This window comes from Vicugna pacos, chromosome 8 (assembly GCF_048564905.1).
Source record: "Vicugna pacos chromosome 8, VicPac4, whole genome shotgun sequence".
NCBI lineage: Eukaryota > Metazoa > Chordata > Mammalia > Artiodactyla > Camelidae > Vicugna > Vicugna pacos.
The window spans coordinates 16,125,505-16,141,558 of NC_132994.1; the positions used below are offsets into that span (position 1 = coordinate 16,125,505).

The 16,054-nt window shown below is 43.6% G+C and overlaps 1 protein-coding gene across 3 annotated transcripts in view; it reads right to left on the reverse strand.

Moving 5' to 3' along the window:
• LOC116281625 (uncharacterized) overlaps positions 1-15,842 on the reverse strand; it is an 84,246-nt gene extending 68,404 nt beyond the window's left edge. For 2 of the 3 annotated variants that reach the window (XR_012074811.1, XM_072965570.1), the window contains exons 1-2: positions 14,354-15,842; positions 13,095-13,218 (exon numbers count right to left, since the gene is read on the reverse strand). Coding sequence is in view for 1 of the 3 variants with exons in the window: in XM_072965570.1 (XP_072821671.1) it covers positions 13,095-13,218; positions 14,354-14,750 (521 nt within the window). In the remaining 2 variants the exon portion in view is untranslated. Of the gene's footprint in view, positions 1-655; positions 898-13,094; positions 13,219-14,353 lie in introns of those variants that run through there. The other variant, XR_012074810.1, reaches the window with a different exon arrangement.
• Positions 15,843-16,054: the final 212 nt, after the last annotated feature.

Consider the following 16,054-nt stretch of genomic DNA (forward strand, 5'->3'; position numbering starts at 1 on the left):
CCAGCAGGGAACGAGCCAGACCCTTGGAAACATGCCTGTCCAGACATGAATGTCTGCTGCTTGACTTGGAGGGGCGTGGGTGGGAGCAAACAGGTGTTGATCTGGCTCCAGGGAAAAAGAGGGGAGTTCAAATGTTCCACTGCAACCCACCGTGCTCCGTGCAGATCTCCACTTGCTGATCAACGATCTGGAAACTACATTAAAACACGCACCTGATATTCCCATGCAAAGATAGAAAATCATGCCCTGTGCTACCCGCCTCTCTGCAGCCCACTAGATCATCTCTCCTACAGTTCACACTCACCCTGACTTTTTGTCCAAGATCAACAGTTCTTCCAACAATAGGTTTTGTGCTTGTTTCCAGCATTTAGGCTGTCAGTTTGTGGTCAGTGACTTTCTCACTTCCTCTCGGCTCTTCAGTGTACTGTCAACGAGGTGAAAACTCATAAAACAGAGGGAGCTTCAAAGAATACAAGAGCAGAGGGGACCTAAGAGATCACCTGGTTCATCTGCCTCTTTTGACAGGTGGGAAAACTCGGTTTCAGAGAGATGTAGTGACCCACTCGGGGTTACACATCCAGAACCTTGAATTGCTGAACCGAAATCCATGGGCTCCCAATTCCCAATCCAGGGTGTGGTCCTTTATCCATGCTCTTCTTATATCTAATCTCAGGTTCATGGCACCAGTTTACTCTTTTTCCAGGCTCTCATTGAGATAATAGCCCCAATAATCTGAAAAAAAAATCAGATCAGCCCAGTGCAAGCAGTAATGAATGGGCACAGTGGAGGAGGAGCACTTCACATCGGAAGACTCTCACCTCGAAACCGTGCCCCTCCTACTGTGCCCGCGGCTCCATTTCCGTCTCCTTTTCCCATTCTTTTTATCTCCATGACGTCCTGTAATACAATGGGAAGCAGGTATTTGATTTGGTCTGTGTCCCTGGTTCCTGCCATGGCTCCTAAAAACATGAGGGATCTCCAGAGTGATGAGTGTCTTTTGTTTGATAATGAAATGACTGGGGTCTGGGAACACCTGGGAAGCTTCAGGGTGAGGGCTGGTCTCCAGAAAGACCAAGCTTTGATAAGAGGGTAGAATTTTCCAGCCTCCAGAGAAAGGAGAAGAGCTGGAGACTGAGTTAATCACCAATGGCCAATGACTTCACCAATCACACCTCCATAAGGAAAACTCCATAAAAACCCCTAAGGGGTGGGGTTTGGAGAGCTTCGTTTGTGAACAGATGGGGTGCTGGAAGTGAGACAGGATGGAAGGGGGCAGGGCACAGCCAGTCAAGGAGTGATGCAACAATTAACATCAAAATGGTGGAAGATTCAACCCCCAGTAGGCCTTGAGGCTCAAGATGGTGGGAGATTTGACTTCTAGTAGACGTGAGCTTCATTATATGCCTATTGTAATACAATAGCATTGTAAATAACATGCCCACAGGCACCATGGCAGTCCCAAGGCTAGCCACAAAAGGTCAAAGAGTGGGAAATGGCCAACTTCCTGGGAATCTCAGACCCTTCTCCAGACTAGTTAGACTGGTCCTTCCACTTATTAGCATATGAAGCCACCAAGCCCATAAAAACTGGCAACACAGCACCTCCTGGCTGCCGCGCCCCCTCCCCCCCCCCCCCCCCCCCCCGTCTGTGGAGCGTGTAACTACTTTTACTCTAATCTGATGTATCTCTCTAAATAAATCTACCTTTACTCAACTGTGGCTCGCTCTTGAATTCTTTCCTGTGCAAAGCCAAGGACTCACACTTGGCAGGGCACGTCCCATGGACCCAATTGAAGCCTGGGACACAGCCGTCCTCACGCCCCATATCCGTTTTTCCTGCAGCAGAAGGGTGGCACATCTGGAAAGGGCATGGAAGCTCCAGATCCCTTCCCCTACACCTTGCCCTGTGCATCTCTTTCACGTAGCTGTTTCTGAGCTGTATATAATAAACTGGTAAATAATAAACTGGTAAACGTAGGTAGTGTTTTCCTGAGTTCTGTGAGCTTTTCTGGCAAATTATTGAACCTGAGATGGAGGAGTTATGGGAACTCTCCATTTGTAGCAAGTCAGACAGAAATGCAGGTAACCTGGGGACCTAATCGTTGTGACTGGCCTCATGAAGTGAGGGCAGACTCGCGAGCTCAACCTCTGGAGTCTGGCGCTAACCCTAGGTGTTAGAGTCAGAACTGAACTGAATTGTAGGACACCCAGCTGGTGTCCGGAGAGTGGGAAAATTAGCTACTGGAGTGCAAAATCTCCATACATTTGATGTCAGAAGTGCTGTAAGTAAAAACAGTTCATCTTCTCACTGGAAAGCCCAGAACTTGTCCCCTCAGCCATTACACTTCTCTGACCAAACCCACTTCCCATTATTTCATCCAGTTCTGTGGTTTCAAATGCTATCTGCACTCCCAAACAACTCCCAGATTTATGTCACCAGCCTCAGCCTCTCCACTGAACTCCAAACTTCCTAGTCAGCTTCTCCCCATGGATAACTAATAGGTATCTGAAATCTTCTACGTCCAAAATTGAAATCCTGATCTCTTCTCCCAAACCTTAGGGTCACCCTTAACTCTCTTCTCTCAAACCCTACAATCCAGCCCATCAGCAAATCCTGCTGACTCTGCTTTCAAAACATATCCAGCATCTGCCCACTGGTCCCCACCCTCTGCCACCACCCTCATAATCTCTCATCTAGATTATTGGAAAAGCTTCTTAATTGTGTGTCCATGTCATCTTTTGCTTTCTCGAGTCTATTCACTCCACAGCAGTTAGTGATGTTACCTGATGTATGTCATGTTGTGTCACTTTTTGTCTCAAAACCCTTTTATGCAGTCCATCTCATGATGAGCAAAAGCCAAAGTTATCATGACAGCCTAGAAGGTCCCCATTGCCTCTCCAAACTCACTTCCTCCTGCTCTCTCTTTTACTTTCTTCTCTCTAAGCCACTTGACCTCTTTTCTCTTCTTTGAACATGCCAGGACTTCTCCTGCCTCAGGGCCTTTGCACTTGCTGTTCTGATGTTTGAATCACTTGTCCATCTTATTTCCATGGTTCTCATACCTCCTCAAGGTCTTTACTCAAGTACCTTCTTTTTAACATTTTTTTTTCTGATTTCCCTATTTAAAACTACAACATTCCCATTTTCCACAACATTCCCCATACCTTTTCACTACCTTATTTTTTTGTATAGCTCTCACCACCATCTGACAGCCTCTATATTTTACTTACAGATTTTGTTAATTTTCTGCCTTCCTCTCTAGAATAAGGATATGCAATAACAGGCAATTTTTTGTCCATATTGTTCATCACATATCTTCATTACCTTGAATAATGTTTGTTTCGTAAGTATTTGCTGAGTGAATTAATATACCATAATTTTAATTAATGTCTTATTCTAAAAAAAATTCTAAAATTAAAACTTTAACTGAAGATGAAAATAACTCAAACAATTTACAACCCTGCAAGTCTTCTCCTGCTTGAGGACATCAGTAATAGTGACCACTGCGTATCTATGAGAGAATATATTGAGCCAAAGACTACTGGTGTCAGAAACTCAGACTAAAAATGCTTGGATCCAGAAAAGTACAAATTGTAGTGTAATGTTATCCTAGACTTTTAGGAAGGGAAGTTGGCCAAAGAAATTTACATAATTCCAGGGAAACTTCCTGGAGAAGATAATGAAAGTGTAAGGACAATTTTTCAACCAAAATTTAACTCTACATGTTGAAGTCCAATTTTTTTACAATCTGCTTTGTGAATTTAGGTTACCAAAGGGGACACTTCTGTCCAGAAGGAGTGCAGTTTCCCATCAGAACTTGGCTACCCCGGGGCCCTGGGGTGGCCCCACAAATACCATGCCCTGCTCACTAACCCAGCGCTCGACGGTGCCAGGCTTCTGTTTATAGGAGGAAACCTGAGAGGAAAGAGCGCATCTGAGCACAGGGATGTTTAGGAGAGAAGTGCTGAGGCCTCCACAGCGATCAGAGGACAGAGTGGAAACACGTTCTGCATTGACTATCAGTTCTTGGGGACTCCAGCCCAAGAGTTCCTCTGCAATTCTCCTGAACTGATTTAGGAGTTCCTTACTGTTCAAATGCTACTTTATGAGTCACTGAGCAGGGAGAGGAGACCCAATGATGTGGGCTTTTGAAAAGCAAGCAAAGTTAGAAGGTTTTGCTGGAGGAAAAGGTAGCTAGTAGGTAAAAAGAAGTTTTGACTTTGGCCTACCATGATTTGCTGGTGGAGTCTGTCCCCAGACTGTGACTTTTCAGTGGCTAATCAATTACTAAGTGATACAAGAGGTACCATGGTTTCATTACAGTCCCTACTGCACAAGGACATCTCTGCTTAAACATCTCAAAGGCGTCTCAAGCTTATATTCAAAACTGAACCCTGATCTTTTTACCAAATACCAGTCTTTCCATCTCAGCTGATTGCCAGCTCTTCCTGCCAGCTGCTCAGGCCAAAAGCCTTGGAGTCATTTATCTTAGAGAATGTGGGCTGCTACAACAAAATATCACCGACGGGGTATCTTAGAAATAACAGGAATTTATTGCTCATAGCTCTGGAAGCTGGAAGTCCAAGATCATGGTTGGATAGGAGCCCTCTTTCTGGGTCATAGCTGGAGCCTTTAAAACCACATCCTCAGCTGGTAGAAGGGGCTAGGGATCTCCCTGGACCCTCTTCTGCAAGGGCACTAATCCCATTCATGAGGGCTCTACCCTCATGACCTAAGCACCTCCCAGTGGCCCCACCTTCTAATACCATCACACTGGGCATTAGGTTTTCAATATACAAATTTTAGGGGGACACAAATATTCAGATCATTGCATCAGCTTTGATTCTTTTTTCTCTCACATCCCACAGTCAGTCTGTTAGGGAATCATTAGCTCCACCCTCAAAACACATTTGGAATTAGATCACTTTTTACCACCCCACGGTTCCCACTCTGGTCCTCATCATCCATGTTCCTGTCTCCCAGCTTCTACCCCTAACCCATTTAATGGGCTGAATTGTGTCTCCCCAAAATACATGTTCAAGTTCTCATACCCAGTACCTGTGACTGTGACCTTATCTGGAATTAAGGTCGTTGCAAAAGAAAGTAAGATATAAATTAAGATAAGGTCATACTGGATTACGGTAGGCCCTAAACCTAACTACTGGTGTCCTTATAAGGAAAGAAGAAGACACACAGAAACAGAGAAACACACAACGAGAAGGCCAACGAGATAGAGACTGGTGTGATGTCACTGCAAGACCAGGAACACCGAAGACTGTCGGCAGCCAGCTGAAGCTCTGGAATGGCAAGAGAGGAGTCTCCCCTAGAGACTTTGGAGGGAGCGTGACCCTGCCAACACCTAGATTTTGAACTTCTGTCTTCCAGAACTGTGAAAGAATAAATTTTTGTTGTTTTAAGCTACCCAGTTTGTAGTACTTTTTACAGAAAACTGAGGAAATTAATACTCCCACCACAGTCTATTCTCAACATGGCAACCAGAGGAATTCCTTTAAAATATAAGGCAGATCAGCCCCCTCGTTCACTCCAGGTCTCCAGGGGTGTCCCTCTTCTCCCTGAGAAAAAACCAAAAGCCTTACAGAAGCCTGGAAGTCCTACAGGAGCGACTCCCCCTGACTGCTGTGACCTCACCACCTACTCTCTCCAGCCACATCGGCCTCCCTCTGTTCCTCCCACACTCCAAGCATGTTCCCTCCATAGGGCATTTGCACTGGCAGTTTCCTTGCCTAGAACATTCCTTTCCCAGATTTATGTATGACTAGTTGTCTCACTAGTTCAGTTAAATGCTAACTTCTCCGTAAGACCTAATATGGTTACGTAAAACTGCAAATCCCCCCCACCAATTCCAGCGCCCCAGAATCCCCTTTATCCTGCTCTCCGTTTTCTATCTCTGAATAGCACTTACCACCTTTTCATCAACCATACAATTTACTTAATCATTGTGTTTAATCTGTATTGCCCATCTCCCTCTACTAGGAAGTAAAGTTTATGAAACATAGATCTTTAATCTATTTTAACTGTTAGATAGATCCCTCCCCAAAAGTGCCTGACACATTATAGCTACTAAATCAATATTTTTAGGATGAATGAACAGGAAGACAACATGACACAGCAGATGTGAGTTTTCCAACCTCTGATCTCTGCTATTTTTTTTTTTTGTTCTCTTTTTTTTGACTGAAGTATAGTCAGTTTACAATGTTGTGTCAATTTCTGGTGCACAGCATAGTGTTCCAGTCATCCATATACATTCATGTATTCCTTTTCATATTCTTTTTCATCTTAGATTACTACAAGATACTGAATAAAGTTCCCTGTGCTATACAGTAGGACCTTGTTTATCTATTTTATGTATAGTAGTTAGTATCTGCGAATCCTGAACTCCCAATTACAGAGCTACAGTGATCTCTGCTGTTCTTAACCCCACTTTTATTCGGAAGATCAAGTTTTCAGTGGTTAGTTAATGCCTTGCTATTCCCAACTAAAAGTAATAATCCTTACTTTCTCTCTTTTGTATTTTTTGTTGGTTTCTTTTGTTTATTTATTTATTGTTTTTGGAAGGGGCACTAATCAGGTTTATTTATTTATGAAGTTTTTAATGGAGCTACTGGGGATTGAACCCAGGACCTTGTGCACGCTAAGCACACACTCTACCTCTGAGCTGTACCCTCCCCCACTACTGTATGGATACCTATATTTTTAGGCAGGTATCCATAGGTCTTACCTTGGTGTCTTTTTCTTAATCAAAAAGTGCCACCAAAAATGGACTTAGAGCAAATGCCAAAAAAAGTAAACGCCAGCTACTACCACCTCAAAAATATTCCTGTTAAGGAACAAGCTGTTTAAAGTGAGAATTAAGTGCTTCAAAGGCTCTAGTAATCCTCCCAAAATACAAGCAGCACACTTCTTTCCATCTTAGTATAATGGGCTCACATAGCCTCAATCATTTCTATAATTAGAAATTACTAAATAGCTTAGGGGTGGAGAGCAGAGGGTCTAGGTTTTGGTGTCTATGAAATCATCATAGGCTAAAACACTTAATCCTTTGAGCCTAGATCCAAATTGCAAACTACCCAGGAAAAAAAATGAGATCATATATCTGCTACTCAGATCATTTTCTTATCTGCCAAAAATGCCTCTGAGAAGAACTATGTGTGTGTGCGTGTGCAGACACAACACACACACACACACAAGCACACACTAATTCCAGCAGCAAAATTGCTTTGAAAATGTTAATACATATTAATAAAAATGTAAAGACAACAGCTGTTTGAGTTTCAGATGAACTGTGGGCTAATTTTTTACCATTAAGTCACTGAGAGTGTTTTGCACATGATTGAATGAAAACATGGTCCGAAAGGAAACAAATGCAAGTAGACTAAAAAAGAAAGTTAAAAATTTGAGTTTAAAAGAATTTATCATAAATTATTATTTATCTTGCCTCGTTGCAGAGGGCAGTATTCTAGTTAACAGAGAGTCATCATGTGTTCCATATGTGAATTAGCAATTTAAACTAGCATAAAATACACTTAATACTGAGTACTCCAAAAAGAACATAGCCTTTCTTTGATGAGTCAGTTAAAGGTGTTTCAAAATATTGCTGGGCCTTATAGTCACCATGGTTAAGAAATAATCACTTTACTACAATAGGATGCTAGTGCCAACTGTTAGAAATCTGATAAATAATAGTTCACTGTAGATGAAATTCAGGCTTACCCAGAGGGACATTTACCTGACAATGCAGCCCTTCCAAGTTTTATTAATGGTGAGACTTGGAATGCTAAAACTGCCTGTCTAAATACAGCCCAGGGCAGCGCTGCTCTAATTCCTCGTGGCACTCGGCACCTGGGCCTCTGCTTCATACTTGCCGATGCTGCTAGGAAAGAATGCGGCTAGAAACGCACTCCCTCACCGCCAAAATGCCTCCCGTGCAGTAGCTGTTGGAGATCCATTCAGTGGCAAAGTGCACAACAGTTAACAGGGGTTAAAAAATCAACCAAATGAGATGGAAACAAATGCACAATGGGAATGAACACACTCTACACATGTCAGAATTTGAACAGGCACAAGAAGACAAAATTTTAGGTCCCAACTACTGAGAATGCCCCTTTCCTTCTCTGGGAGGCCATCTATGGTCACGTCTGGGCTCAGTCTCTTAGAAGGACTTCTGGTTAATGATAAGTGATCACCCAAGTGAATGATGAGCGGTGAGACGGCAGCCAAGTCTATGGCCTGAGATGCCACAAAATGCACACCTATCCCACTGAAGAGAGGCTGCTCCTGCCAGGTCAGCCTGATTAACCTCCACATCTGGTTCTAAAGGCATCAGTGGAATGGACAGATCCATCATCATCAGAGCAAGAACTTTACTTCACTCACCTTTGCTTCCATCCCCAAGAAGAGTGCTTCACATGTTGTAGGCCCTTGGTAAGTATTTACTGGATGCATGAATGGGGAGTCTGTTCTACTGGGAACACCTGTACGGTGGTAAGACGTCTGAGCCAATATAGAAATGAAACTCCTCTACTACCCAGCTTCAGTAAAGCTTATCTTAATGTCAGCGTTTCCAAGGCAGCTCCATGCTGGTTATATACTACTTTGGAATTATTTTTTTGTCCCAGGGAGATAGTTCCATGAAGTCATGGACACAGCGGTCTCCTTTGAGGACTAAAAGAACAGGCAAGCTTTACTACAAATGTACCAACTGCAACAGCAGAATTCCAGAATGATAATATATAGAAGGGGACTTTGGTATGTAGCCCTCCTTACCACCCTCAGATCATCTATAACAGTTGGGCTGGTCTTCTCTCTCTGCACAAGTGGTTTTGCCTTTACTCTACATCTTGGCCCATGAACATCTCTCTCCATTCTGTCTGTGGTACAAACCTTCACTAGGTCTCATCTGAGCTGTTACAATACCACAACTGCTCTCCTTACAGCTGATGCCCTCTCTCTCCAGTTCATCTCTTATGGTCCATCTTTTAGAAGAAACTGGAGCCACATGGAGAGGCCATGTGCAGATGCTCTAATCAACAGCTCCAGCTGAGCCCAGACATGGAGTTATTCCAACCCAGGCACCAGATATGGGAGTAAGGAAACCACCAGATGGTTCCAGCCGCAGCCATTCAAGGCTCTCCCAGCCACTGGAAACTTCCCAACTGAGTTCACAGACATTGTGGAGCAGAGAGAAGCCAACTCTACTGTGCCCAGTCTGATTTGCTGAGCCACAGAATCTGTGAGCAAAATAAAACAGTTGTTTAATGCCACTAAGTCTGGGGTGGTTTGTAACATAACAGTAGACACCTGGAACACCTCCCCACAAGACTCAGGGATCCTGGAAGGTGGGGAAACATTCAGCCATCACTGTATCCCTAATTTATATTATGGGGGGCATGAAAGAGGCTCTCACCAACTATCTTCTAAGTGCAAATGAAAGGCTGAATGTCTGCTACCTTTCGTATTTTGGGCTTTTTTTTAATGTTCAGCTTTCCAAAGTTCACGGAATTTTGGAAATCTAAACCTTTGGACCAAAACTAACATAGGAAATATATCTATGGGTTAGGTTTAGCCTACTGTGTTTTTAGAATTCTTACAAAAATGGCCCTTCAATTTTCCTTTCTTCGTGGTATGAACTCCTATGGGAGAAGTTGGACCTGCTATTGCAAAGCAAACTGAAATGGCACAAAATAGAGGAAAGTATTCAGTAAAAAGGGAAAATCAATCCAATTCAGTTAAGTGCATGTCATTTGTTCCCTTTTCCAATCAAAGTGTCCATCCTGTGTTCCTCTGTTCCATTTTACATAAGGGAAAAAATTTCTAACTGCCCCATGTGCCCATGATTTTCCTCTCCTACCAAATCAAAATTCAATACCCAAATGCTATTCAACATAACTCTGTAATTGCTTTGGCTCAATACGATGTCTGTAACATTGAAGTTCCTTTAAAAAGTGTATCTTAAAGACCCAAAAAGTGGTGATGCTTTACCCTGGTAGCACACTAATTTCGTAGTTCTCTGGTTTTGTCAGGGAAAGAGACGCTCAGAGTAAGTGAATTTTCCAGATAGCCTTCCCTGACATAGAAGATCTTACTTAGAAAGCCCATGAACTCTCCCACCACAGGGAACTGGTGACCCCTGCAGTACCTTGGGCTGAATGAATAAGGCCTGGCCAACCCTTGCTTGTCAGTAAACGCTGGGCTGTAGAAGTTTCCAGTCCTTAATTGCATCAAGGCTGAAGGTTGTACACATAAACCCCAAGGGCTCAGTTGGAGCAAACCCATCAGTGACTAAGATTCCTCCATGGAAAGTGGCAGGTACGGAGCAAAATTAATAACCTTCTTCTCAAGCTTTAACACTATTTATTTACAGAGACTTGGATTGCAGAGAACTGGTCTCCCTGCCCAAGGCTTCAGGCGCCTTTGACTCCTTGGCAGCCCGACAATGGAAGGGTCAAACTTTCTAAACACACTGATTCAGGTCATATCAAAAGTATTATCTCTTGAGTCCCCTGATATGTACAAAAAAGATTTATTCTCCCCTGCACAGATTTCATGTGTCTACTTTCACCATGATTCACTCTGTCAAGGTTCTTACTGACATCATTAAATGCTTAATTTCCAGCTTCTTATTAAATCATTTATTCATTCACGTATCCCTCTGTGCAGCATTTATTCAGCACTCATGATGTGCCAGGCCCAGATTAGATGCTGAGAATAGAAAGATGAACAAGACCAGCTCTCATCTTAGGGAATTCACAAGCTGGTGAGGAAGGGAGACAAGCTAACAATTGACTGGAATATCGCTGGGGTCAGCAAACCACAGCCTGTGGGCTAAATCTGATCTGCTACCTATTTTTGTGTGTAACATTGTACAGGAACCCAGACACACTCATTTGCTTATATATCGTCTATGGCGGCTTTCAGGTTACAACAGCAGATCTCAATTGTTGCATCTAAGATGCTGTGGCCTGCAAAGCCAGAAATATTTACTCTCTGGCCCTTTACAGAAAAAGTCTGCTGACCGCGGCAGGGTGCTGTGATGTGTGGGATAACAGAGAATATATTCCATATTCAGCAGTCCACAGAGGGCAGGATGGGTCACCAAGGAGCACCCGCACTGAGCAGGAAGTGCGGAGGGACAGTCAGGAATGACAGCAAAGGCAGAGAACAATAGGTAAAAGGTTGCAGTGGGGGGGGGGGTGCTTCTGAGAACGGTCAGGTCATGGGGGAGGACAAAGGTGTGCAGGGAGATGGCGCTGAGGAGGGCAGGTCTCTGCAGACCATGAGGAGGCCATGCTGGATTCTGTTCTGTCAGAAATAGGGGTTCTTTATAGGATTTTAAGTAGAAGAGGCAACAGAAACTAGATTGAAAAGAGGTGAGCAGAAAGGCCAATCCAAAAACATTGGGAAAAAAAAATCAGTGATGCTTTGACATGTTTTAAAAATAAAAATTATGTACAAAGGCCGAAAAAAAAAAAAGGCATTACACTATCCACCAGGAAACTTGTTTCAATATGTTTGGAGTAGCAAGAAGTGTATTTTAATAAAATTATTATCTTAAAAAAAAAAAGATTCCAATGCATTGCTCTAAGCAAGAGATGATGACTCAGAAAAAAAGGCAATGGCCGTTGGAGGGAGAGGAAGATTCAAAGGTCTCAAGGAAAACGAATCAACCAACATTAATTTATCACATAACTCAGTGAACATTCTATGTGGTGTAATAACTGCAGTGGCCAAGAAGCCATCCCAGAAAGGCTCAGGCCAGGACCAACGTGGACCTGCGGGGCTCAAAAAGGAAAATCTTTGGTAGGCCTTATTTTATGACTATAACTAAATGGCAGCTGGTGAACTGAGTGGATGGGTGACTTGCTTGTTGATCACAGGGACACCTTTATTCACTCTTTTAAACTGTTCTAATCTGTGATACTTCTGACCGTCTTTACTGACCTTCTTGACACTTCCTTCTAGGTGGCTACAGCAAGCCTATAAACCTGCTGCCCCCTGCACCAGAAGGCACCAGAAAGGGATGCTGTTCTAGCTGATATTTTTTCTATTTCTACTAACCATGGCTGCCTCTGTTTTCCTCTGCTGCTTCTCAAGACGTCGCCGAGCCTCCACAACTCTTCCCACTCTCCCACTGCCGGTCTGCCGCCCCTCCAGTCTCTGGCTAGGAATCAGGGAAAGCTACAACGCTCCAGAACAAATGATAACACTCAATATCGTATGTAAAATCTCAGTCCCATTGTCGAAAGTTAGAGACATTAGTGTAAACTTACATCTACATTTAGAAACAGGTGGTTACCTATGGAAGTAATTATAGCTGTGTCTAGATGCACGGGTTAGTCTACGCCTCGCTTCTCCAACTGACAAAGCTCTGCAGCAATGACACGCCAGGAGCAACCAGCACAACTAGGACCCAGATCATGGTTTCTAATACTCTTCTCAGTAAAAGGAACCAGGGCCCCTTGGAAATGTACCATATGAGCCTAGAGTATCTTGTAGTGCCAGAAAGCAAGCAAACACTCATAGTTTTTAAACCATAAAATAGAGGAAAGTCAAAGGGACACAGGGACTGACTGAGAGAGCTCCCAACAGTCAAAGCTAGAAAAACTTGTGCAACAAAATAAGGTAGACATAGATTATAACTCAAAGCATAAAGCAAATATCCACAAGTCCATTGTAACAGAAATAAATGGCTAAATAGATAAATAATTGGGAAAGCAGAGAAAAAATCAAATATCCCATGCAGAACTATTCCAAATAATTTACATAGATACTATGTCTCAAAGAGATGGAGCATAATTCCCCTCTCAAGCTGGGTGGGTGGCTGGCTGCATGAAATCACTTCCTTCCGAAGAGTACAGCGTAGGAAGGTGGGAGAAAGTGACTGGACAGTGGAGGAGCCGACAGACATGACCACCGCCAGGAGATCAGAGACGCTGAGAACATGTGCCCTTGACATGATGGGATAAGGATGTCACTTCACCTCTGTGGTCTTCCTCCCCAACACCCACCAGCACAGTGGAATCGTGGGAATCCCATCAGACAAATCCTAACTGAGGAACAATCTACAAACAACTCACCAGTATTCCTCGAAACTGCCAAAGTCATCAAAACAGGGAAAGTCTGTAAAGTTGCCACAGCCGAGAGCAGCCCAAGAAGTCATGGTAACAAAATGACTATAAATGGAACGTGGCATCCTGTATCCTGGAACAGGAAAGGGACATTAGGGGAAGAGTAAGGAAACTGAAATAAGCTGTGCACTTTAGTTGCTAATATTAATAGTGTATCAATATTGGTCCATGAATTAAGACATATGTACGCATCTTACTCATGTAAGATGTGGATAAAAGGGGTAACGGGGCAAGGGGGTATATGGGAACTCTCTGTGCTATTTTGGCAATTTTTCTGTAAACCTAAAACTATTCTAAAATAAACAGTTTATTCAAGAAAAATTAAGTCACCAGGCTTGGGAAGAAAGGATGAAGGGCCCCAATCCCACAGACTCTGCTGTCCTGAGGATGGAGGTTCTTGCCCATCCAGGTACACCCCGGTCCTAAAGGTTCTGGCCCCTGACGGTGGATCAGGGTGACCTTCATGCACTTAGGACAAGACTCAAGGCTTAAAGGCTTTCAAAAGGCTATCCGAACAATTATTTCTTATATGCACTCTTGTCAAATTTATTCTTCCACAAGATAACAAGGCTCAGATTCAACAAGAAAGACAAATCTACCCAGAAAATGACAAAAACTCATGTGACGTTTGGAAGTCAATTGGTAGGAATGTGTTAGAGAAAGACCGCTCCCTGTAGTCCTCATTTACGAGCTTCTCAAACTGGCTCCTAAACTAGCTTCCAGCTAAGAAAATGTGTTAAAACATCCATAAAACGGTACTCATAAGCCCTCCATCAACGAAATCTAATTGAAGCTTATAAAGAGAGAGAACACCAAGTACTTCTTAAAAAGGCAAAGGGGAAGAGTTTGGTCTTCTATAGCCAGCAGGACCGTGTGATACAGCTGCTTTCTCCCAGGCTCCCAAGGGAGGGGCGAGTGCTAGGGTCCCCTAGAGTCCCTGGGTTCTCAGAGCCCATGTCACATCATGGCATGACACCACTGGCTGCAGCAGAGAGGCTGGGCTCTAGAGTAGAACTCGAGACAGGTAAGTGGGATTCACTTCTACTCTTTCCCTCCTTGATTAAACCAGTCTACTGCTCCAACCAACAATTTTCTCATATAGAGGACTTCCGGGCAAGATGGCGGAGTAGAAGGACGCTTGTAAGTCACCCTCTCCCACAAATACACCAGGACCCACATCTACAGACCCACTCAGCCAACCAGAGCACCTGCGGAACTCCAACAGATCATCGCCCTCTTCAAAAGATAAAGACGCCAAAAATCTGGGAACTTGCTCCACAGGGACGAACAGGCAGCTGGGTCTTGGCTCGGAGCAGGGACTGACGGGGACGAGGTTGCCCCTCGGTCTTCCCCGAGCCCACCCGCGGAGCGCGACCGGGGCGGAGCGCCATTGCAGAGTGCGCAGCCGCACATAGCAGCGGAGCTACCGGCGGCGCAGGCAGGGGGAGAGCGGCCCCCCCGCCGCCTGTCGGGCAGGAACACAAACCCTGACCGAGGTGCTGGGAAGGGGCACGACCCGCCCTCCTGCCTGGCCAGTCTGCAACATCTGTCTGCGGCATCCGGAGGGGCAGTGACCCGCCCGCCCGCAGCAGAGGAGAGCTGCATCTGACCCCGTGTTAGGAGGAGGGGCGATCAGCTTGCCGACAGGTGCTGGGAGCAGCACAGAAGAGGGCGCCAACGGAGGGCCTCTGAAAACAAGCTGAGCTTCCAAAACAGGACAAAAACAGAAGGACTTCACATTAAAAGCACACAGACTCCAGGAGAACACCGACAACTCCCTTTTTTTGTTTGTTTGTTTGTTTGTTTTTGTTTTGTTTTTTAATCTGTTTTTACCTGTTCTATTTTCAATTACTCTCTTAATTTTTACTTCTTAATTCATTTCTATTTCTCTTGGGTTTTGATGTCCTGTTATTGATTAGACACAGGCTTCAAACACATATATTCATCTCCCCACCCCCCCTTTTTTTTTAAAGGTTTTAAAAGGACGTCTCCACCCAATTAATACTCTGCTTCAACCCGCTCTTCTATTATTCATTATACACTGTTTTCAAACCCTCTTTCTCCCTTCTTTTAAAAATCTTTCTCTCTCTCTCTTATTTTTCTTTTTTTTTCTTTTTTTCTTTTTTCTTTTTTTCCTAAGTTCTATTCCTAAATAGGCATTAGATAGATAAAATCCTTAAGATCCAAAATAGACAACTGATACTCCATAAACCACAGTGCCAGAGAGGTATGAGCAAGATGAAGAAGCAGAGAAACCTTTCCCAATTAAAAGAACAAGAGGAATCCCCTGAAAGAAAGCTCAATGAAATAGACATCGATAGCCTACTAGATCAAGATTTCAAAAAAGGAGTGGTCAAATTGCTGAAGGAATTAAAAGAGATAGTGCTTAGAGAAATAAAATATGTCAAAAATGAAATTGAAGCTATAAAGAAGAGCCAAGCAAAATGGGAAAACTCATTGACAGAGATGAGGAATGATCTAACAGCTGTGCAAAGCCGACTAGTTAATGCAGAGGAACGAATTAGTGATCTAGAAGACAGGGCAACAGAAAGCACCCATTCAGAAGAACTACAAGATAAGCAAATGAAAAATAATGATAATAGCATAAGGGACCTATGGGATAATATAAAGTGTCCCAATCTTCGCATAATAGGGGTCCCAGAAGGGGAAGAAGGATCAAAGGGGATTGAAAAGGTTTTTGAAGAAATCATGACTGAAAACTTCCCAAACTTAAAGAAGGAATCAGATATACAAGTACAGGAAGCTCAGAGGGTCCCAAACAGGAAGAACCCAAATAGACCCACACCAAGACATATCATAATCAAGATGGCCAGAGTCAAGGATAAAGAAATGATTCTAAAGGCAGCAAGAGAAAAGCAAAGAGTGAATTACAAGGGAACCCCCATAAG